This window comes from Polypterus senegalus, chromosome 4 (genome assembly GCF_016835505.1).
Source record: "Polypterus senegalus isolate Bchr_013 chromosome 4, ASM1683550v1, whole genome shotgun sequence".
Taxonomy (NCBI): Eukaryota; Metazoa; Chordata; class Cladistia; order Polypteriformes; family Polypteridae; genus Polypterus; species Polypterus senegalus.
The window spans coordinates 43590994-43614558 of NC_053157.1; the positions used below are offsets into that span (position 1 = coordinate 43590994).

The following is a 23565-nucleotide window of genomic DNA, read 5'->3' on the forward strand; positions in this document are numbered from 1 at the left end:
ATGACAACAATACCACCTATGCATCCCTACAGTGAAATTACATTAAACATAAACACAAACAACCCTCCACAGCAAAGTCCATAGAAAACAGCACCGGATGCAATGAAATGATGATGATAGTAAGTCCAGAGATCTGTTGAAAGGGAATGAAAAAACAGTCCTACCAGTAGATACTGCAAAGGTGAAGACGGGTGGATGGTTCAGGAGTGCTCCTTTTCTTGCAGGAAAGCCATGAATCCACTATCAGTCCTCAGCACACAGGTAGACAGAAGACGATCCCAACAACGAAACAATCCAGGACACAACGATTAAGTACGATTGATCAACAGAAGGCAGCCAGACAGGTACACGTAACACAGAACACAATAAAAAAAACTTTTTTTTTTTTTTCTTTGGACACCTGCCCTCCTTTTTAGCCACTCTGACCACCTTTGACCCCAACAGCCCCTGCAGGGACCGCTGGGAGATGCGGTTTTAACTAATACATATTGAAACCAGAGACAATAATATTCTACCTCAAAGGTTTCGCCAAGCATTAATTATCGTTTTTCCTAAGAAAAATGACTTGTTACAATGTGCATTATATAGACCAATATTACTTCTGAATAATGATGTTAAGATACTTTGTAAAGTTCTAGCTAGAAGGATTGAGCAAGTGCTCCCTTCTGTAATATCACAAGACCAAACCGGATTTACTAAAGGCAGACGCGTAGCTACCAATCTTCGACACCTATTTAATGTAATATACTCACCCACAAAGTCCAACACTCCAGAGATCTTATTATCTTTGGATGCAGAAAGAGCATTTGATATGGTTGAATGGGGTTATCTGTTCACCACTTTGCATACATTTTGGTTTGGCCCTAACATATGCGCATGGATCAAACTACTGTATACCAGTCCAGAAGCTTCAGTTTGTATTAACAACTTTTTTTCTGACTACTTCAAACTAGAATGTGGTACTACAGGTGCTGGTCATAAAATTAGAATATCATGACAAAGTTGATTTATTTTAGTAATTCCGTTCAAAAAGTGAAACTTGTATATTAGATTCATTCATTACACACAGACTGATGTATTTCAAATGTTTATTTTTTTTAATTTTGATGATTATAACTGACAACTAATGAAAGACCCAAATTCAGTATCTCGGAAAATTAGAATATTGCGAAAAGGTTCAGTATTGAAGACACCTGGTGCAACACTCTAATAATCAGCTAATTAACTAAAAACACCTGCAAAAGCCTTTAAATGGTGTCTCAGTCTAGTTCTGTAGGCTACACAATCATGGGGAAGACTGCTGACTTGACAGTTGTCCAAAAGACGACCATTGACACCTTGCACAAGGAGGGCAAGACACAAAAGGTCATTGCTAAAGAGGCTGGCTGTTCACAGAGCTCTGTGTCCAAGCACATCAATAGAGAGGTGAAGGGAAGGACAAGATGTGGTAGAAAAAAAGAGTACAAGCAATAGGGCTAACCGCACCCTGGAGAGGATTGTGAAACAAAACCCATTCAAAACTGTGGGGGAGATTCACAAAGTGTGGACTGCAGCTGGAGTCAGTGCTTCAAGATCCACCACGCACAGATGTATGCAAGACATGGGTTTCAGCTGTCGCATTCCTTGTGTCAAGCCACTCTTGAACAAGAGACAGCGTCAGAAGCGTCTCGACTGGACTGCTGCTGAGTGGTCCAAAGTTATGTTCTCTGATGAAGTGAATTTTGCATTTCCTTTGGAAATCAAGGTCGCAGAGTATGGAGGAAGAGAGGAGAGGCACAGAATCCACGTTGCTTGAGATCCATTGTAAAGTTTCCACAGTCAGTGATGGTTTGGGATGCCATGTCATCTGCTGGTGTTGGTCCGTTGTGTTTTCTGAGGTCCAAAGTCAACGCAGCCGTCTACCAGGAAGTTTTAGAGCACTTCATGCTTCCTGCTGCTGATGAACTTTATGGGGATGCAGATTTCATTTTCCAACAGGACCTGGCACCTGCACACAGTGCCAAAGCTACCAGTACCTGGTTTAAGGACCATGGTATCCCTGTTCTTGATTGGCCAGCAAACTCGCCTGACCTTAACCCCATAGAAAATCAATGGGGTATTGTGAAGAGGAAGATGCAATACGCCAGACCCAACAATTCAGAAGAGCTGAAGGCCACTATCAGAGCAACATGGGCTCTCATAACACCTGAGCAGTGCCACAGACTGATCGACTCCATGCCACGCCGCATTGCTGCAGTAATCCAGGCCAAAGGAGCCCCAACTAAATATTGAGTGCTGTACATGCTCATACTTTTCATGTTCATACCTTTCAGTTGGCCAACATTTCTAAAAATCCTTTATTTGCATTGGTCTTAATTGATATTCTAATTTTCTGAGATACTGAATTTGGGACATTCATTAGTTGTCAGTTATAATCATCAAAATTAAAAGAAATAAACATTTGAAATACATCAGTCTGTGTGTAATGCGTGAATCTAATATACAAGTTTCACTTTATGAATGGAATTACTGAAATAAATCAACTTTGTCATGATATTCTAATTTTATGTCCGGCACCTGTAGACAAGGGTGCAATTTTGCAATCACCATTGAGCCATTGGCTGCTCACTTTAGAAATGCATGAGATATAAAGGGGATTTCGGAGAAAGACTTGAACAGAAAATATCACTACATGCAGATGATATGGTACTGTATATATCAGACCCACAAAATTCAGTGCCTACAGCCCTAAATGTGTTAGCAGAATTCAAAAATCAAAATTAATTTGCACAAAAGTTTTTTTTTCAGTGAATTCTCTAGCAAACAGCATTAGATTGCACACCTTCCCTTTTATCATTGCAGATCAGTTTAAATTCCTAGGGGTAAACGTCACAAGTAAACACAGCGCTTTTTCAACAAAATTTTGCTGTTTGCATGGACAAAATTAAACAAGACGTGCATAGATGGTCAACCCCCATCCTACTTAGGCAGGAAGAATTAACATTATCAAGATGAATATCCTCTTGTTAAGCTTGTTTCAATTTCAAAACATCCCCATGTACAGTACAATAACAAATCATAACATAATTTATTTAGAATTCAAAATATCCATGCATTAAAAGGGCAACCCTACAATGACCTAAATCAGAAGCTGGCATGGCTCTACCCTAACTTTAAGTTTTATTACTGGGCAGCAAATATACAAGCTATAAAAACCTGGACATTGACACAAATAGATGAACATACACAGGCTTGATTCACAATAGAAATAAAATCCTGCAGCACTTCTTTATGTTCCTTGTTTTGTACCCCAGTAAATACAAGTTATTGCCAACATACTAACAACCCAATTGTGCTTCATTCACTCAGAATATGGAACCAATGCAGGAAGCACTTCAAGTTAGAGAAGCTTTTATCTGAGGCACCTCTACATGATAACCACATTTTTCTACCCTCTCAGACTGTAAGTGCCTTTACTTCACTGTTGGCACGTAGACTTATCTTGATCAACTGGAAGAAATCTAACTCACCTCTTTTAAGTCAGTGGGTAACTGATGTTATATACGCTGTTTGGAACTGGAAAGAAGATCTGTTCAAAACATTTGTAAAACCAGGCAGGATCTAATCAACATTTTAGAATAAGCACTTATAATGTGGAGAAGGACTCCTTTCTCTCATTACTACTCTCAACGTTTTACTCTGGCTGTTGGCCTTCCTCTTATTCTCATGGTTGTGGTTGAATTGAATGTAGTTTGTTAAGTTTGACTTGAATTGTATGGAACATTACATGCTTTAAACACATTCAATAAAAAAAGGAAATACATGGAACTGGAGGTAGTCAGGGAGGGCAGACTGAACATCAGAGAGGTCATCAGATAGCTCAAGAAAGACAAGATGTTCTGGTGGATGCACTGATCCAATGTCCTTTTCCATAAAGGGGTCATGGAGAGGTATAACCAATTCCAGTAGCCATTAAGTTGCTGAAAGCAGGTAAACCTTGATGATAGAGGGCGACACTAAACAAACAAGTGTATACAGAGAATCCAGTGCTTAGTGGTGCCAGCCGAACAACAACCAGTATGGCTCCTGTTTGGACTGCATGGTCCACCTCTAACTTTCCAGCATATGATGGATCAGATGTTGCACCCCCATTCTGAATATTCTGTGTCGTATCTTGATGATGTCATCATTTTCAGTAATGATTGTCAGTCACATTTGACAGCTTGAGGCAGGCTGGGTTGACAGCTAACCCAAAGAAATGTAAGTTGGGAATGTCTGAAATGCGTTATTTGGGATATTCTATTGGACAAGGTTTGATTAGACCTCAGTTGAAGAAGGTCGGTGAGGTGCTTGCATATCTCTGTTCGGAAACACAAAAGCAGGTTTGTGCCTTCCTGGGACATGTTGATTATAGAAGATTCGTCCCAAATTTTGCAAATGTAGCTGCTGCAATAACTAATCTTATGAAGGGTGAGAAGAACCGCTGCATCGTCTGGTCTGATGGCTGTGAACAGTCGTTCTCTGACTTGAAGGCTGCTTTGTTGTCATACCCAGTTTTAAGGAATCCCGACTTCTCTAAGGACTCCTCCTGCAGACAGACGCTAGTTTGTTTGTTTTGATGCCTGTCCTGTCTCAGGCTTTCAATGATGAGGAGCACCCCATCATATTATTTGCATTATTTTCTATATATATATATAAATATATATATAATATGTGTATACATATATAAGAGATTTGATCTTGCAGGCCTATTCTGTTTTCCATCATTATACAACGTTCACCAGCGTCGGCATCATGGTGGTCACTTTCTTGCATGATGTGACCAAAGTTTAGAGCTGCAATGCTAATGATGGATGAGTGAAAATAACAAGAAATTGACGTGCATGTTGGGAAACTGGGCCAGTTAGCACCTCTGAATGTTGATGATTGTGTCCTGCATTTTTTGTGTTACTTCATGATTAGTGTGTTCTGAAAAGTGCATATTACTGTTGTAAAGAATTGTATGCAGAAAAGTGTATTTTGAGCAATCTCTAGCAAAAGATAATAGTTTTTGGTGGTCACGGGAAGCTAACCCCCAACTTCCCATGGGCCCAGCGTATTAACATTCACGTCTTTGATATTTGCATTGTTTTTCTAGCAACTTTAGGGCCGGAAAATAGTTAATGCTCTCCAATGTGCACACTTGCACGTGTACTTTATGTAAATCTGGAGGATTCCACCAGGTGGCAGTGTGATAAGTTACGATGCTAAAACAATGTCTCGTTTCGGAGCAAAGAAAGATGCTGAAGATAAAATTTTTTGCATTCTGATGCTGTTGTGAGGGTGCAAAAAAAGGATGGCGAGACATTTAAATGTATCACGTCATTATGATGGGAAATATGCAACGCTTGTATTGCCAATGCGAGAAATGAATGAAGGAAAACACCATGAAGACAGTTGCATGTCAGCATTTAAGTTTGATGATTTGCTTCACCACATCAAACCATTCATCAAACATCGACGTCTTGTAATGGCCGAATCCCCACTTCTTTCCTCTTTACAGACGTCTCTCTTGAATTTGCTTCCATGCATCTTTTCACATCCACTTTCAAAGAGCTGGTGATTTGTTGCCTGCTGTTCTGACAGGCCCGCCTGTCACTGTGGAGATCTTGGTAGTAAACGACGATGCTGACGTCGCGTACCAAAATCTGAACGCACACCTACATTATTTTTTTTTTTAGAAAATCCAAAATAAATTCAAACTTCTGCACCAAATTCTTGTTTTTTTTCCAGTCATTAATGATGTATGTTGTACAATCATTCCACCCCAGAAAAGGAGCAATTCAAAGAAATCATCGAAAGCTGACAATTACCACGACGTTTATGTGCATGATGCGTGTGTGTGAACATCTGACCACAACTTGTAGCAGTGCTACTATTAGTGAGAACTGCATCTCCCAGCAGTCCCTACAGGAGCTGTTGGGGTCAAAGGTGTTCAGAGGGGTTTAAAAGGAGGGCAGGTTGTCCAAAGGAAAAAAAAAAAGTGTTTTTTGTTGTATTTTGTGTGTCGTTTACCTGTTGGACTGCCTTCTGTTAATTAAGTCATATTTAATCGCTGTGTCCTGGATTGTTTCTTTGTTGGGGTCTGGATCGTCTGTCTACCTGTGTACTGAGGACTGATTGTGGATAAACAGCTTTCCCGCAAGTATAGGAGCGCTCCTGAACCGTCCATCCGTCTTCACCCTTACAGTGTCAACATACAGATCTTTGGACTTACTCTCGTCATCTCTCCTTGCATCTGGTTTGGTATTCCATGGACTTTGCTGTGTGGTGTTTGTGTTTATATGTTTAATGTAATATCACCGTAGGGGTACAGGGGTGGTGTTACTGTTTTCATTTATATTATTTAATTTCATTATATTCTTAATTGTCCTTATTTCCCAGCGTGCTTTATTTTGTCTCCGGTTGTGAGTGTTTGCGGGCGGGCCAAGGCTGAGGGCGTCCCTGGGATCTTCTATAAAAAATAAATAAATCACCGTCAGCTTGACGGTGTGAATCTTAGCGACACTTGACTGCTACAAACTGTATATATAAAGAAAAAAAAAGAAACAAACTGTGAAGATTCAGGCATAAAAGAGTTTATTAAAAACCTAAAAATAATGTTTTTTTTTATTTTTACAAGATCCAAAATATAATCCAGGAATAAAAAGATGTGTACAAACATTTAGGAGGTTTCGTCAGATTACAAATGGACGCCTGGCCTAACACGTTGCGTCTCCTCGTGAAATGTCTCTAGCTCCTGAGATACTGCAGAAATATCAAAGCATTGTGGTGAGAAGGGCCGCGGGAGACCCCTAAATACAGCAGGTGTGCGCCCCCCAACCTCCTCCATTCCCATAGCCGTTGCTTTGTTTAAACCAGTGTGTTTGGTATTTGACTTTTTTGCATTATTATTGTACTTTTTTTTTCTCCTTCAAATAACCATTGTGAAAAATGTTTCTAATTTATCAAGTATTTAAAAAAGTCGCCAGTAGAAAGAAAACCCAAATAACCACTAATGGCACTTCACCCGTGGTAAGAAATTGAGGTTATTTATTTTGTACGTTATATATATATACTGTATGAATGTGTGTGTGTGTCGCACGCACACCCATACACACACGGGCACACGTATATACATATATATATATATATATAAATATATACCATACACACATACACATATATACTGTATATATATCTATATATATATATCTATATATATATATACTACCAAAAGTGTTTACCCATAAATCATTTTTAAATAGTAAAACATTGGAATCCTTGACGATAGGACCCCCAAAAAGTCTTCAGATTGCATTCCAAATTATCATTAGTTTAAAAAAAAGAACATTTGGCTTAGTATACCATAAAACAATCTTTTAAAAAGGTTAGCTAAACTAAATTTGGAGTCATAAACTGAGTGAACTAAAAGATCAGTAAACTTAATAAGCCCCACACAAAGACCCTGATAAGCTGCTTCGCAGAAAATCCTCACCCCTTTCTTGTGCTAAAAAAAGGGAAAAGTCAAGACTCTTCGGAGCACCGCAGGCAGATACAGGAGAGGCTCTACAGAGTCGCTCAGCTACCATTTGCTTTGCCCCTCTGCTCCAGCCGCTGTGCAGGGGCCTCTGAGTGAACCGTCCCAAGGCCTGTGCGGGGGCCTCCTATACGAGGTTGAACTCCTTGAGGTTCAGCTGCAGAATCGTGTCCTTGACAGCCGCAAAGACAAAACGGATATTCTCTGTGTCTGTGGCACATGTGAAGTGCGAGTAGATGACCTTCTCCTTGTCTGGGTTCTGATCCTGGTACATTCTTAAAATAAACTCTTTGGCAGCTTTGGAGTCCTCCTTTGGTCCTGAAATTTGGAAGGAGAAAAGAAAACAAATCAATGGGGACTCAGAAAACCTCCCACCATTTTCCCTGTCTCTTTGTTGCTCACACATCCTGGCCACAGTCACACATACTTCCAATACAACTCGGAGTCCTGCCACGTGCAAAAGTTCGCTGACGACACTGCTATCGTGGGCTGCATCAGGAGTGGGCAGGAGGAGAGTATAGGAACCTAATCAAGGACTTTGTTAAATGGCGCGACTCAAACCACTTACACCTGAACACCAGCAAGACCAAGGAACTGGTGGTGGATTTTAGGAGGCCCAGGCCGCTCATGGACCCCATGATCATCAGAGGTGACTGTGTGCAGAGGGTGCAGCTGGATGATTATGGAGGAATATTTTGGACAAAATGAAATAAATAAATAAATAAATGCGTAAATAAATAAAAGTACTGTGAAATGTGAGCATAAATAAATAAATGTGTCATGAAATGACAGCCTTAATAAATAAATATGTCATGAAATGAGAGCATAAATAAATAAATGTGTCACGAAATATGTTTTTCGTTGCTTATTTATTTATTTCATTTTGTCCGTAACATTCCTGCAAACCGTCATGAAATACGGCTTGAAATAAAACTGTCACTTTCATTCGTCAAAGTTGAGAGGGTGGGCTCTAACACGCCATCTAGTTACTGATTGGTGAATCGATAGCACAAGAATTAATTAGAAAAATCGTACTACTGCGATTAAATGGATTCTGCGAAGATATTACATTATTTCAGAGAGAATTGAAGATTTATCGGAAGAAATTACAATGTTGGCGGCCCTTTTAGAACTGAGTATTTGACCCTTGTTTTACGAGTAGAAAGTCAGTTGCATATTAGCAGCTACTTTTCAAACAACTCTACAGCTCTGATCAGTGGTAAAGTTGTTCAGTTCAAAATATTAGTTGGAGCTGCTTTGGGCATTCCATGTCAAAGTACCTAAACTAATACAGCCGTTGCAGCTTACCGTATATCAAACTGGCTCATTCGTCTTGTGATCGTCTTCTCTGATACATCATACAGATCTGCAATCTGTTGTACTTTTAAACCGCATAACAGAAGGTGTTCTATTGACTCAGCTGGAATGTCAAAGGATGGACGTCCAGAGCAGGAAACTGAGTCACCTGAACTGGAGTGTAGTAGAGTCTGTTCCACCTGTTCTTCGATAATTTCAAAAACAGTTTCATCTATATCGGAGTCTAAAAGGGCCGCCAACATTGTAATTTCTTCCGATAAATCTTCAGTTCTCTCTCTGAAATACGTAATATCTTCGGCAGAATCCATTTCATCGGCAGTAGTAAGCATTTTTCTAATTAATTCTTGTGCTATCGATTCACCAATCAGTAACTAGAGGGCGTGTTAGAGCCCACCCTCTCAACTTTGATGAGTGAAAGTGGCAGTTTTATTTCAAGCCGTATTTCATGACGGTTTGCAGGAATGTTACGGACAAACTGAAATAAATAAATAAGCAACGAAAAACATATTTCGTGACACATTTATTTATTTATGCTCTCATTTCATGACACATTTATTTATTTATGCTCACATTTCACAGTACTTTTATTTATTTACGCATTTATTTATTTCATTTTGTCCGAAATATTCCTCCATAGATGATAAATTGGACTGGACTGCCAATACTGATACTCTGTGTAAGAAAGGACAGAGCCCACTATACATCCCTAGAAAGCTGGCATCTTTCAACATCTGCAATAAGATGCTGCAGATGTTCTACCAGACGGTTGGTGCGCCGCCTTCTATGCAGTGGTGCACTGGGGAGGCAGCAAAAGAAGAAGGACACCTCACGCCTCACAGCTATTGAGGAAGGCAGGCTCTATTGTAGGCACGGAGCTGGACAGTTTGACATCCATGGCAGAGTGACGGGTGCTGAGCAGGCTCCTGTCAATCATGGAGAATCCACTGCATCCACTGAACAGGATCATCTCCAGACAGAGGAGTAGCTTCAGGGACAGACTGAGGAGATCGTTCCTCCCCCACACTATGTGACTCTTCAGTTCCACCCGGGGGGTAAACGTTAACATTATTCAAAGTTATTGTCTGTTTTACCTGCCTCACACTCTCCACCCTGCATGTTTTAACTTGCACTGCGCTTTTATCAGTCTTTAATTTAATATTGTTCTTTATCAGTATGCTGCTGCTGGATTATGTGAATTTATAATAAATTTTATTAATAAAGTATCTCTATCTTTCTGTCTGTCCTCGCCGAGGCCAGATGTATAATGTCTATGTCTTGAGACAACCATGAGTGAGTTTTTCTTAACGTTGGGTGGGAACAATCAGATGGCTCGCTGAGTGTCACATTTCTAAATCAAACCAACGCTTCATGAAGGCAGTGCTGACGTTTACCTGCCCCTGCAGACGATGTTTATGATGAACCGTCTACAGTCAAAGTCTCCCAATAGACAGACCTATAAATGTGTGTCACGTGTGCAGAGAGCGCACTGTACATCTTAAAAATAAACAAAAACCTTTCTGTAGCATCAGATTATATGCACTACAGTGGCATTCAACGGCATCAATGGATAAATGGTAAACGTGAACGATACATTGTCGCAGGCGCTGTGTCCGCCCTTGGTAATGTAGAAGTCGATGTGTGCTTGAAAGAATTGCATTTGAATTAAGCGTATCACACTTTATCAAGAGGGCTGTAGTTAAGAGAGCGGATAACAAAGAGCCACAGGAGATGCGGATTTCAGTACTCAAAACACCCGAATCAACAAATCTGCCAAACGACACCAGGAAAGCACAGACAGGGCATCACAACCTCGACCTTCTGAATAAACGTCTAAGCCACGGGGGTCAAACTCCAGTCCTGGAGGGCCGCAGGTTTTCATTCTAACCATCTTCTTTAGTGACCAGTTTTTGCTGCTAGTTAACTTCTTTTGCTTTAGTTTTAATTAACTTGACGCAGACCCCATAGTTGTCTCTTTTTACTTAATTAGCAGCCAAACAATGATGAGACACAAAACAAGCCACCACATGACGAGCTCGCCTGTGCCCATCACACAATATCTGAAAATAAAGAAAGGCGATGGTCTCGGCAAGGTTGATATCTCAGGTCACCAAAACTGATGGAGGTCTGGTTTGGTGGCTCACATCTGCTGAATGAACTCGGAGAGACTGCAGTGAGCCGAGGGGTTCCCTGGCATAAGGAACTATGTGATGGCTGATTGTGATTTTAAATATGGCATTTACGGGATTTTCCACCCACTGCCCTGTTTTTATGGATTTATTTATTGAAGATTTTTTTGATTTTCACAGTGACACTTTTGCTTTTTAACAAACATGCACTTCTTCACTTTTGCCCCAGAACATTGTTGTTGCCTCCTCTCTTGTCCGAGTCCACCCCAGTTCATGAACTACAAGACGTCCCAAAAGTGGTTGGTGTCCATTGGCTGCGGGCTCAGGGCATCGCCTACTGGACGGGTGCACAACGTTTTAAGGATGACAAAATGGATAAACAAATGGGCACTTACATGCTTTTACATCTACTGAACATGGAATTTGTATGCTAAAATGCTTGTTGTATATACTGTACATATGCTCATATACAGCGGGGAAAATAAGTATTGATCATGTCAACGTTTTTCTCAGCAAATATATTTCTAATGGGGCTACTGACATGAAATTTTCACCAAACATTGGTAACAAACCAAGTACAGGCAGTCCCCGGGTTACGTATGAGATAGGGACTGTAGTTTTGTACTTAAATTGAATTTGTACGTAAGTCGGAACAGGTACGTAAATGTAATAAATGCTATTGTTGATCGACTGTAATCAAGCGCTCTGCCAGTGAATGATGGTGTTTCACCTCTTTCTGACCTTTTTATTATTTCTATTTTATTTTCAATGGTGATGGTTTTTCTCTTCTTTATTGTATCACCAGCACTTGCATCAGATTTGTGTTTCACAGACACGTGAAGGGTGAAGACAAAAGATTAAGATGAGCTCTTCTGTACAGCACTGTCCACGCTATCACAACAGGAAGGCACCCGTCGTCAACACGTCTGATGTACTGAATGAGAGACAACCAGAAAAAGCAGGCTTGCTATTGAGAATGAATGGGGGCATCGACGGGCAGTTCAGCACCAGCCCACCTCACAGTCCCCTTCACTACAGTATGCTGCCTGCAGCGTCTGCCCACCAAGAACAAACACGGTGCGGCCAAAGGCGGGTAGTGAATCGCCCACCACCACCACCCGAGGCACACTACAAAGCTACCCCCTGCTGCCCCGTTCACCCACAACCGGGTCACCGCCTGCAGCATTACCAGCCGCCCGCCGAGAACAAACTGGGCAGCCGTGTGTGGTGGGCAGGCAGTGAAACTGCTTGCCACCGGGAGCCGCCCGAAGGACACTACACTGCGCGAGCAGCGAAATCGCCCCCCGTCCAGCCACCGCTTGCAACGTCCCCAGGCCGAAGATGATGGAGCAGCAGTTACTGAGGCGCACGTGTCGCAGCTGCGGCCCCGTTCGTAAGTCGTAGGTCGGACGTCCATAACCTGGGGACTCCCTGTAATCCACACGTAGAAAGAAATCAAAACAAATAAGTCCATAAATCACGTTCTGTGTAATAAAATGGAATGACACAGGGAATAAGTATTGAATACATGAAGAAAAGTAGGTGCAAAAAGGCATGGAAATCCAGAAATCTGTCAGTATTTAGAAAGCAATCATGCCCCCATCAGTGCAAATTAATACCAGCTGGTTTAGTCCTAATTGATGGCCTATAAAAAGGTTTCTCATTACCAAGGTGTCATACAAGAAGCATCTCACGATGGGTGAAAGCAAAGAGCTCTCTCAAGACCTTCGCAACCTTATTGTTGCAAAACATACTGATGTTACGGACATCTGGTGAAAAGTTCATGTCAATAGCCCCATTAGAAATATATTTACTGACAAACACTTTGGCACGTTCAATATTTATTTTCCCTGCTGTAACTCCTTACTGAATGAAATCACATATTTAAGCAGAAAATTCTCCCTTTTCCCCAATATTTGGAGTAAACACTCTGTGTGTTCATTGGATTTTAGTTCCCTTGCTTTTCTGTATCAAGCCTTTTCACTTTAACTTTTGCTCTTGACCAAGTAACATGCGTTTATTCAGATATAAAACCTAGTGACAGTACATAAATTCCAGAAATATTTCAAATTTACCAAGAAATTAAGGTGGAGGAAATGGCACATGTGTTTACGTGCCAAAATGCTTTACCAAAATGAATGAACGAAGTGATACGATTAAAAACTCACACATCTGTGTTTTGTATGCAGGCTGTCCAAAGTGGCGTTTGTTGTGTTTTTTTTATTACTTTCTACACATTCACCTCATTCGTCTCCACATGTTGTGCAGTTTTATCCCATACATGTTGTGATTCACCATCCATCCATCCTCTTCCGCTTATCCAAGGTCAGGTTGCGGGGGCAGCAGCTTGAGCAGAGAGGCCCAGACTTTCCGCTCTCCGGCCACTTCTTCTCGCTCTCCCGGGAGAATCCCAAGGCATTCCCAGGCCAGCCGGGAGACATAGTCCCTCCAGCGTGTGATTCACAGCACACAAAATTAGCGATGGTGTGAGGCCTCCAAAATGCAGGCCAGAATCCTAGAAGGCCTGCCCAGATTAGGTACACACCAGAGCAGCGTTAGGCACCAACTTCACTGGCCGGCTTCAGCCAAAGACAATTTGGGCTTTGAATTCAAAAGTACAAAAGTAAGCTACAAAAAATATTTCAAATGTTCCAAGAAGAAGAGGATTACCATCAACCCCTGGCTTGTGCAGTAAATGGCAAATAAAAGAATCTTTACTTAAGAAATATTTTATTAGCAGAAATGAAGAAAAAAATAACAAAATATTAAAACATTTCAAAAAGGCAAAATAATGTGCCCAAAATGTAATCCGCACTCATCAAGACTTCTGGAAAATGAGGTCACTTTAACAGCCTGCCTTTATAGGCTGGGGGCGGTTCCTTAGTGGTGAGGTATGGGTGGCCCCGCCCCTTGGGGAATCTAGCCACAGAACACGAGAGAGCGAGACAGAGAGAAATCCAGACTCTGCACATAGAAACCTAATAACAGCTAAATAAAATGAATCGGGCATACACAATTAGACAAATCACAAATTAAACCAACAACAAAAAAAAAAGAAATTTAAGCATAAGCCGGGGGAGGAACCTGGGCTTAAATGTAAGAGTATGGTGCTTGGGAATATATGGGCGAGATTCAAATTTGTGAAATCTAAAGTGTCATCCGTGAGCCGTACGCGGACATTAGGAGGAGGCCCAGCGTGTCCTCAGATCCATTCCAACGACAGTGAAGAGAAGCCAAGCTCTTTTATAGCAGCACTGGTGTCTTCACGGAGTTAGACAGTGAGTCTTGTGACAGCTGAGTATTGTTGGGTACCACGAGTGACATTTTTACAGAATGTGATCCCATCTGGTGTTACTCCAAATGTTCATGTCATGGGACTTGGGGTGATCTTAAATACCAGGCCATCTGAAAGACTTACAAAACACGTTAGTCCAAAATGGTCTGAGCAGAGAGCACTCGCATAACAAATGGGCTTGATCCGTATGGACAACATTCATCATGCAGACCCTGTCCTAGATATGTGTGCATGAACTCCATTTTTTTTAGCTGAATTATTTAATAATTATAGCACAAACTGAAGGTGAATCGCTGAGCTCCATTCCTTATCTGAAATTTGTAAAGAAAGATCTTTTTTTCAGCGTCTTCAGGTGGACATCTGAGGATAAATTCCTCGATTTGTTGTCAAAACCTAGAAGTTCTAACCGTATCTTCATCAGAACCAACCAGAATTACTGTAGCAATCGAAGCTGGTGGTTAGGAAAGGTCAGGAAAATGAAGCAAATGACTTCTCACAACATGTCTAACTTAGAGAGCCCGTTGACATGATGGCAGTCCAACAAATGCGCAGAAAAGGCTCTATAGGCCCGAATACCCAACAGGCTGAAGAAGGCTGGTGTTACGTGTTAACCGAGGTAACTCCCCCGCCTTCTGTTTAAATGTCGTTTTTTTGTCTTGTTATTTATTACAATATTTTTATTTTGGTTTATTATGTATCTAATTATGTATTTTTTATATTGGTTGTGTTTAATATTGTTTCTATGTGCTTTGATTTGTTTTCTGATGTTCCTTCTATTTTGTGTGTTCCTTCCCAAAGACGCACCGTTACGTAAAGGCTGATGGGAAATGGCAGCCCCTCGCCGTTCACTGAATGAGTTGGGGGTTTGCCGAGTTCTCCTTGTCTTTATTGCTCCTTTGGATTTGCTGGGACTATTGGCTACTATTTTAAGGATTAAGATTTTTGGTTATACGTATTGAGTCTTGTTTGCTGAGGTTCGTCTTTTATGCAGCTCTTTTCTTGGTTGTTGTGCATTTAGTTATTTCTTCCAATTTTTGTAAGAACTCTTCAACTTTATGCAGCTACTCTTGAAAATGGATGGTCTTCTCGTTGCCCTTCTGTGTCCCAGCCAATGGCCGACCTCCTAACGGCACTGAGACTTCCTGCTGCTCATCTGCCACCAACGTCTGGTGATTTTGCTCACCTTCTAACCTTGGAGGATGTCGTCTACCTGACGTGCAGCCGAGGAACTCAATGAGAGAGAGTCAACAGCAATTCTGCTTGTTCATGAGTTATTTGAGAAGAAGACATCTAAACTGCAGAATTTGGGAGGTTGTGTGCTAGCAGAACGTTCATTCTGTCTCCTGTCCGTGAAAATATGACATTAACATTTTTCTCAGTCATCACTACAAATAATAAAAGTTGAATAACATATAAAAAATATCATTTGTGGGTGGATTATCCTTTTAAAGGGATGTCATATTTCTTTAATTACATATAAACTTGTGGAAAACATCGAAGCCTAATTGGTCTTTAAAAATGATTAAAAAAAAAGAAAATCAAAAAGGTGGCCTGCAGACATTCAATGGCATTCACTCTGAAGGTGGGACACCAAATGCACAACACTTACCCATGAAGTCGGGGAAGTAGTCCGCTAAATGGGAATACTTGATTTTCTCTTCCAAAATGTCCGTCTTGTTAAGGAACAAAATAACTGATGACATCTGGAACCAGGGGTACGTGATGATTGTTTTGAAAAGTGCTTTGCTCTCCTCCATTCGATTCTAGTTATAAAAAAAAAAAAGCAACATGAAATTGTCACTGAAGACTTGCACGTCATTGTTTGTTGTTCTCTCTTATTTCATTTGACTTGATCGTCTTTTTTGAACTACTGCCCTCCAATTTACCAATGAAACCAAAGGGTAAGCTGTCAGCACCCTAAAGACGGCCATGGCTGGCCTCTGGGAGGTTTTCTGGTTATCCAGCAGCATCCCCATTGTCACAGCCCAAGGAAGCATTACGACTTTGCAAATTGTGAGGAGAGTTCATTAAATGGAAACACAGCAAGAGTATTTTCTGAATTGTTGCAGTTAAATAAAAATGGATGACTTTCTAATGTTGCTGAAGTTTCCTGTTTTACCTACAGTGGCACAAGACAAGCCCTGAAGTGTCGAAATGCAATGACTGTGGACATAACCCAATCCAAAAGTGAATAAATGATAAATGTATTAAAACAGTAAAACCTCACCACGTCAAGTGAAGGTGCACTTACTGTTCGGTTTCCACTTCAGTCACGTTAATTGTAGCAAAAAAAAAAAAGTTATTTAGGTTAGTGGTGGGCAAAACAGCAGCTGATCTGCTGCACCAGATGAAATTCTCCCTCTGGTATGGATTTTGAGAAAATCGTTTTACTTGTCTGCTAAAAAAAGACTGGAAAACTTGATAAAACACAAAACGTGTATACAACAGAAAACAAGAAAACGTGATCTTCTCTCGGCGTGTTTATATCTTAAAGGGGGTGTGTTTGTGTTAGGACTTGCATGTAAATTGTGGGTGATAAGTAACCCTAACCCCTTTAAGAAACTACCCAGAGTGCTGTGGGGTTCAACCTGATTGGCAAGTTGATACAAACAGAAAGATGTGTGCTGTGCTCGCTTGACAGCATCACGATGCGTGAGTGACAGAGAAGCTGCACTTGTATCGGTGTGCAGCGAGTTCAGATGCGGTCTCTGCTCATTTTTTTTCATTTTCCATTCTGGTACATATACAGTAACACGAGACATCAGACAGACCAGCTTCTCTTCTGTTTGTGAGGTCCAAAACACCCATGTTCCTTAATCCTCGTCGCTGCACTCTATGAACTGTTCTTCAAGATGAGCATTCATTGGTTGTCAGCTCTCGTACACACAGAGCCCACCACTACGACTAAAGACAAAGTCATAGAGTTCGATTTTGTTGAGGTGAGTCAAGGACTACTTGAAGCGAATCGTTGGGTACGTCACATTACAGGACTGATCTCACAGGAGCGTGACGCCAATTACCTCCTTCTCACTAAGATTATGTAAATGAAGGCTACAACTGAAAATTGCTGGAAAGATCATCAAATGTGACAAACTGTTCGAGAGTGGTGAATATCTGTACACAAATCGACTTTGTGCTGTGGGTTTGACAGGATGAGTGGCGGTAAGAAAGCCATTCCTTAAAGGACAAAATAGGGTCTTGAAATCCCGGCTGTGGACTACTGCAGACTGGATACAGTGTCCTCTTCATAGAAGAATCTGAGCTAAAGCTGTGCCTGAAGCGCCAATCACGTTAGCTGGTGACCCTCAGGAGCTCGTCTTCTGATTGGCTTGTGACTTTGGTCTGCCTGATCTCTTCCTTTCAGAGTTTCTTCCAGTTTCCAATTGCCTTTGGATTGTGCAGCACACCACTGGACTCGCGGACACTGCGGGTTCTCTAAAGGCCTACAGATCCAAGGTTAATAAAGCTCTGTCTCATTTCATTTCTTAATTGCCATTTTCTTGCCATTATTGCTAGAATTTACAACTTTCTATTGTGTAATATTGTCCAAGTAGTACTTTGGAGGGTGTAGTCACAGTCTGCTTCATCTCTGCGTTAAGACAGACTGAGGGCTTTTAAGTAATCAACAGAAGTCGGGACACCTGTGCAAACTGTTTACCTCAACTTGCTTAATTATTAGGCTGAATTTATTTTAATTGCTGCAGAACATCTATAGGCTGTAACCTTGAAGAAGGCCCACTTGTAATATTCTGAAATTTCCTTTTTTCAGTTTTTGCTAACCTAAACTTTACATTTAAACCTCTCACAGTTTACTTCTTACCTTTTCACCATTTTAGGCCATTCATTGCATTTCAACTTCTTAAATCTGAAGAAAAACTGAAGTGTTTGGAAATTTTTGACCCGTGATGTAAATACATGGATGAGGGACGCCTTCCTTGGACTGCGTGGTTTGCAGTCAAACCTTCTTGCAACTTTCCAGTTTGACTTGTATGAAGTTCTTTATTTTAATATGTTCCTGTTCATCAGGGTGCCAGGGAGTGCCGGTGTGTTGTGTGATGGTTGGAAATGCGAGCAAGAATTTCATTGCACTCTTATTAATACAACAATTACAGCTAGAAATGTAACTTTATTGAAAATTCTGCCCAAGTTCATTTAATCATCTGGGCCTTCCTTCCTTGACGGACTCGGCTGATGTGGTTTGAAGTGAGTGCCTCCTTCGAGGTCACGACTGCACCAAACCCAACAAGCTCTCACCTCATTGTCACACTCGGCCAGGATCTGGTCGTATTCACTTAGCGCAACAAGGAAGATGATGGAAGTAACATTTTCAAAACAGTGTATCCACTTCCTCCGTTCCGAGCGCTGTCCACCCACGTCTACCATTCTGCAACAGAAAAAAAAAAAGATGACAATGGCAACCTGGGAATGAATGCCTGACAAGCTCAGGGCCTCTTAAAGTGCTGCCCATGAGTGTGGAGTTGAATTCATTTATTAAAAAAGCTAGAGCACATGTTCAGATTCTTATGATAGTTAGACAGAGCTTGATTTGTGATTGATTTGTGGCTTTTACAGAAACTCTTTAAATAAATAAATAAATACAAAAACAGATTAAATAAATAAATAAACACACACACGCATACTATGGTCTGAATACACATCAGAATGGCTAAAATGAAAGTAGAACTCCTGGCTTGGCTGTCTCAGTGCCAGTGAGGCATTATGCAGACGTATCGCTGCTGGTATGAAGGAGCCCCCGTAGCGCTTCTTGAAACACTTGTGTTGATGTGTTAGCCAAAATGTTTGAGATGTTTGCCATAGAAGTGACCCCAACATAATTAAACATACTCAACCTCCATACATGAAGAAAATGAAGAAAAAGCACATTCATGATCGACGTTCGTCCTCTAGATTACCTTGTCTGATAGCTGTCGGCCCCCAGCAGAAGACCATTTCCACCATGGAGTGGCTGAGAAATCTTTCCGGCAATCAGCATTCTTCATTTATTTTTACGTATTTACAGTCCATCCAGAAAGTATTCACAGCGCATCACTGTCTCCACATTTTGTTATGTTACAGCCTTATTCCAAAATGGATTAAATTCATTTTTTTCCTCAGAATTCTACACACAACACCCCATAATGACAACATGGAAAAAGTTTACTTGAGGTTTTTGCAAATTTATTAAAAATAAAAAAACTGAGAAATCACATGTACATAAGTATTCACAGCCTTTGCTCAACACTTTGTCGATGCACCTTTGGCAGCAATTACAGCCTCAAGTCTTTTTGAATATGATGCCACAAGCTTGGCACACCTATCCTTGGCCAGTTTCGCCCATTCCTCTTTGCAGCACCTCTCAAGCTCCATCTGGTTGGATGGGAAGCGTCGGTGCACAGCCATTTTAAGATCTCTCTAGAGATGTTCAATTGGATTCAAGTCTGGGCTCTGGCTGGGCCACTCAAGGACATTCACAGAGTTGTCCTGAAGCCACTCCTTTGATATCTTGGCTTTGTGCTTAGGGTAGTTGTCCTGCTGAAAGATGAACCGTCGCCCCAGTCTGAGGTCAAGAGCGCTCTGGAGCAGGTTTTCATCCAGGATGTCTCTGTACATTTCTGCAGTCATCTTTCCCTTTATCCTGACTAGTTTCTCAGTCCCTGCCGCTGAAAAACATCTCCACAGCATGATGATGCCACCACCATGCTTCACTGTAGGGATGGTATTGGCCTGATGATGAGCGGTGCCTTGTTTCCTCCAAACATGACGCCTGGCATTCACACCAAAGAGTTCAATCTTTGTCTCATCAGACCAGAGAATTTTGTTTCTCATGGTCTGAGAGACCTTCAGGTGCCTTTTGGTAAACTCCAGGTGGGCTGCCATGTGCCTTTTACTAAGGAGCCGCTTCCGTCTGGCCACTATCATACAGGCCTGATTGGTGGATTGCTGCAGAGATGGTTGTCCTTCTGGAAGGTTCACCTCTCTCCACAGAGGACCTCTGGAGCTCTGACAGAGTGACCATCAGGTTCTTGGTCACCTCCCTGACTAAGGCCCTTCTCCACCAATCGCACAGTTTAGATGGCTGGCCAGCTCTAGGAAGAGTCCTGGTGGTTTTGAACTTCTTCCACTTACGGATGATGGAGGCCACTGTGCTCATTGGGACCTTCAAAGCAGCAGAAATTTTTCTGTAACCTTCCCCAGATTTGTGCCTCGAGACAATCCTGTCTCTGAGGTCTACAGACAATTCCTTTGACTTCATGCTTGGTTTGTGCTCTGACATGAACTGTCAACTGTGGGACCTTATATAGACAGGTGTGTGCCTTTCCAAATCATGTCCAATCAACTGAATTTACCACAGGTGGACTCCAATTAAGCTGCAGAAACATCTCAAGGATGATCAGGGGAAACAGGATGCACCTGAGCTCAATTTTGAGCTTCATGGCAAAGGCTGTGAATACTTATGTACATGTGATTTCTCAATTTTTTTATTTTTAATAAATTTGCAAAAACCTCAAATAAACTTTTTTCATGTTGTCATTATGGGGTGTTGTGTGTAGAATTCTGAGGAAAAAAATGAATTTAATTCATTTTGGAATAAGGCTGTAACATAACAAAATGTGGAGACAGAGATGCGCTGTGAATACTTTCCAGATGGACTGTATCTGCCCTTTCAAAACTGACCAGTTTGCTGCCCCTCCTCACAGGTCTGAGCACTCGTCTTCCTTAATGGGGTCACATAAAAGGCGCAGCAGAAGGCTGGTGTCTCACGTACAGGAGCATCAATGTGTTTGCATTCCTCTTCCTTACTTTCAATGCCGCTGACCCAGGAGTGGACGGCTGATCCACTGGTCCCTGAGTCTTGTAGAAGGACACGTCTCATTCTGCACTGAACTTTTACAACTCACTCACACGAGAACGTGCCGTACGACTGAGCGTCCACTGGCGGCTCTCCACCTCTTTTTGATTCATCCACTCTCTTGTACTTTCTACACACCCACGTCTAACGCTGTCACTCCTTGAGTTTTCAGTTAGTTTCTTTGTGGACTGTTTTTTCATTTTCAAACACATTCTTACCTGAAGATGACATTTTCTAAATTGAACGGGTATTCTATGATTCCTGTTGTGGGCACACGGACTCGAAGCACATCCTGCTGGTTAGGCACATATGATGGAGAAGCAATCCGGTCGATGTCTACAAGGTAACTGAAAGACAAAGAAAATGAGTCAGCTACATGACAAGAGGAGCTCAGCGATACCCAAATCAAAGAGCTCGGCTCCAGCTGTCCTGAGTCTGCGTAAGCGACACCCATGAAGGAGCATCTCAGCATGAAGTACGTCACTTAGGCCGCCATTGTGCCCACATTATATAAAGGGTAATGAAAATGACTGAAATTGGGGACAGCATCTTATGTTTATATCGATATGATTTTGAGCAAGATGATCAAATTTATCTTGACGCCAAATTTAAGAAATCATTTTAAATGAACATTGTCCATGATCAAAGCAGTTACTTATTTTACATTTTTTAATTTAATAACAGTAATAATCACAATTTGAGTGTTGTCTACACATGCAGCGGCCCTCGTTGAAATGCCCAACATGTTCATTCTCACCCGTCAATGTCGAAGTAGGAAGAGAGCTTGGAATGTCTGCTGTGTCTGTGAATCAAGCAGCTTCAGTAAATGCCAGTACGGGACAACACTCGTTACGACTTGCATCAACTAAACGATATCTGGGTTGCCTATTGGCAGAAACTACCTGAGCGGTAAAATCGGTTGTGCCATCAGGATAAAAAAACACAACTTTGCTTTCCAGTAGCATCTTTGCCATCCTCCTGTTCCATAAAAGTGGTGTAAATGGTGTTGAGGAGCGGGCGGGTGAAGCCAACCCCAGAAGTATTTAACTGTGAATGCCAGGGTCCCTTTTATAAAGTAGGGGACTAAAATAGCAAAGAGTGACTGCACTTCCCCTAGCTGTGAATGCGAGGGCACTGCAGCACAAGCGGAGAATCACCTGCAAGCTCGCGTCACTCTAGCAGACGCACTTTTTATTATGACACCATCACTGGAAACGTTTTTTAAAGGTGCGTCTTTTAAATAACTAAAGGATCTGCCACTCAAAGGCTCTGGAACTGAAAAAAAACTGAAATCACATATAACCTCCAGTGAGAAGGATTTGGTGAATGGTGTAAAATATTTAAAAATACAAGTACCAAAAAAAATCTTAATACAGGTAGTCGTTGACTTACGACCGACGCATCTCACAGGCAAATAACGCCAGCTCCACAGGCCGTGACTCTTGCATCTCGATCTCAGTTTATTACCTGCTGCACTTTCGACTTCGTTCAGTTCTATTTGTCTTAAAATTACAGGAAAAAGAAGGTGATCAGGCAGTAAGAGGGAGGATAGAAAGCGAATGCGATCGCATGTGACACGAAGTTATCCCATTGTAACTGGCGTTCACCACGCGCGCTTTGAATCACGTTAACCTCCGAATCTTCTGTGTTGTGACTCGCGATGTGCCGCTTTGTGCGAACTGCCATGAAGGGGTCAGTAAACCACACTGAACTCCTTTATCTGTTCAGGGTTATTATTAACAGGCTGAAAACATACGAGTGCTCAGACTCTGCCGGTACAACTCCTAACATCACCGTTAACACAATGAACTCTGGGTGACGTTACACAACACAGCCAAAGAAAGCTGTTAAAGGTTACAGTAATAATAAAACAAAATAATAAAATCATTTACAAAAACAGATAGAAAATCTACAAAATGTGTTAAGAATGTTAAATAAAAAGGATATAAAACAAACAATATGACTTTAAGGGGTTTATTATACAATACTATAATACATAATATAATAATACATAGGTTCAGGTTTGAATCTGTCTTACGTCCAGATTGATTTTTGACCCGCCTTTTTTAACCGAATGTGGTCGTAAGCTGACAACTGCCTGTACATTCTAATGCATATTTTACTTTGAAAAAGAAGGGTGACCAATTGAAAAAAAATCAAAGAAGAACTATACCAGTAATTATCTTCAGTTAATGGCCTCTAATTGTAATCAAATTTCATTATTACTTTGCAGCCAGGAAACATACATTTTGTGACAATAGATAGCTAAAGGATAAATACAATAACAGTGTCACTTTTATGTTGTGCCTCAACTCACAGCACCACCTCAGCCTTTACTCTGCTCACTCATTCTGCTTATAATATAGCAGCTCGTATCTAACAGAGCACATCAGTTTGCAACCTCTGAACCAATGAAAGTGTGTGGTAATGTACAGGAATG

At 41.3% G+C, this 23565-nt stretch overlaps 1 protein-coding gene across 1 annotated transcript in view; it reads right to left on the reverse strand.

Moving 5' to 3' along the window:
- Positions 1-7208: 7208 nt before the first annotated feature.
- The window catches only part of gna14a (guanine nucleotide binding protein (G protein), alpha 14a), a 176136-nt gene continuing 159779 nt past the window's right edge, over positions 7209-23565 (reverse strand). The window contains exons 4-7 of the mRNA XM_039750563.1: positions 21344-21472; positions 18530-18659; positions 15885-16038; positions 7209-7855 (exon numbers count right to left, since the gene is read on the reverse strand). Coding sequence (XP_039606497.1) covers positions 7665-7855; positions 15885-16038; positions 18530-18659; positions 21344-21472 — 604 coding nt within the window. The 3' untranslated portion in view covers positions 7209-7664. The remainder of the gene's footprint in view (positions 7856-15884; positions 16039-18529; positions 18660-21343; positions 21473-23565) is intronic.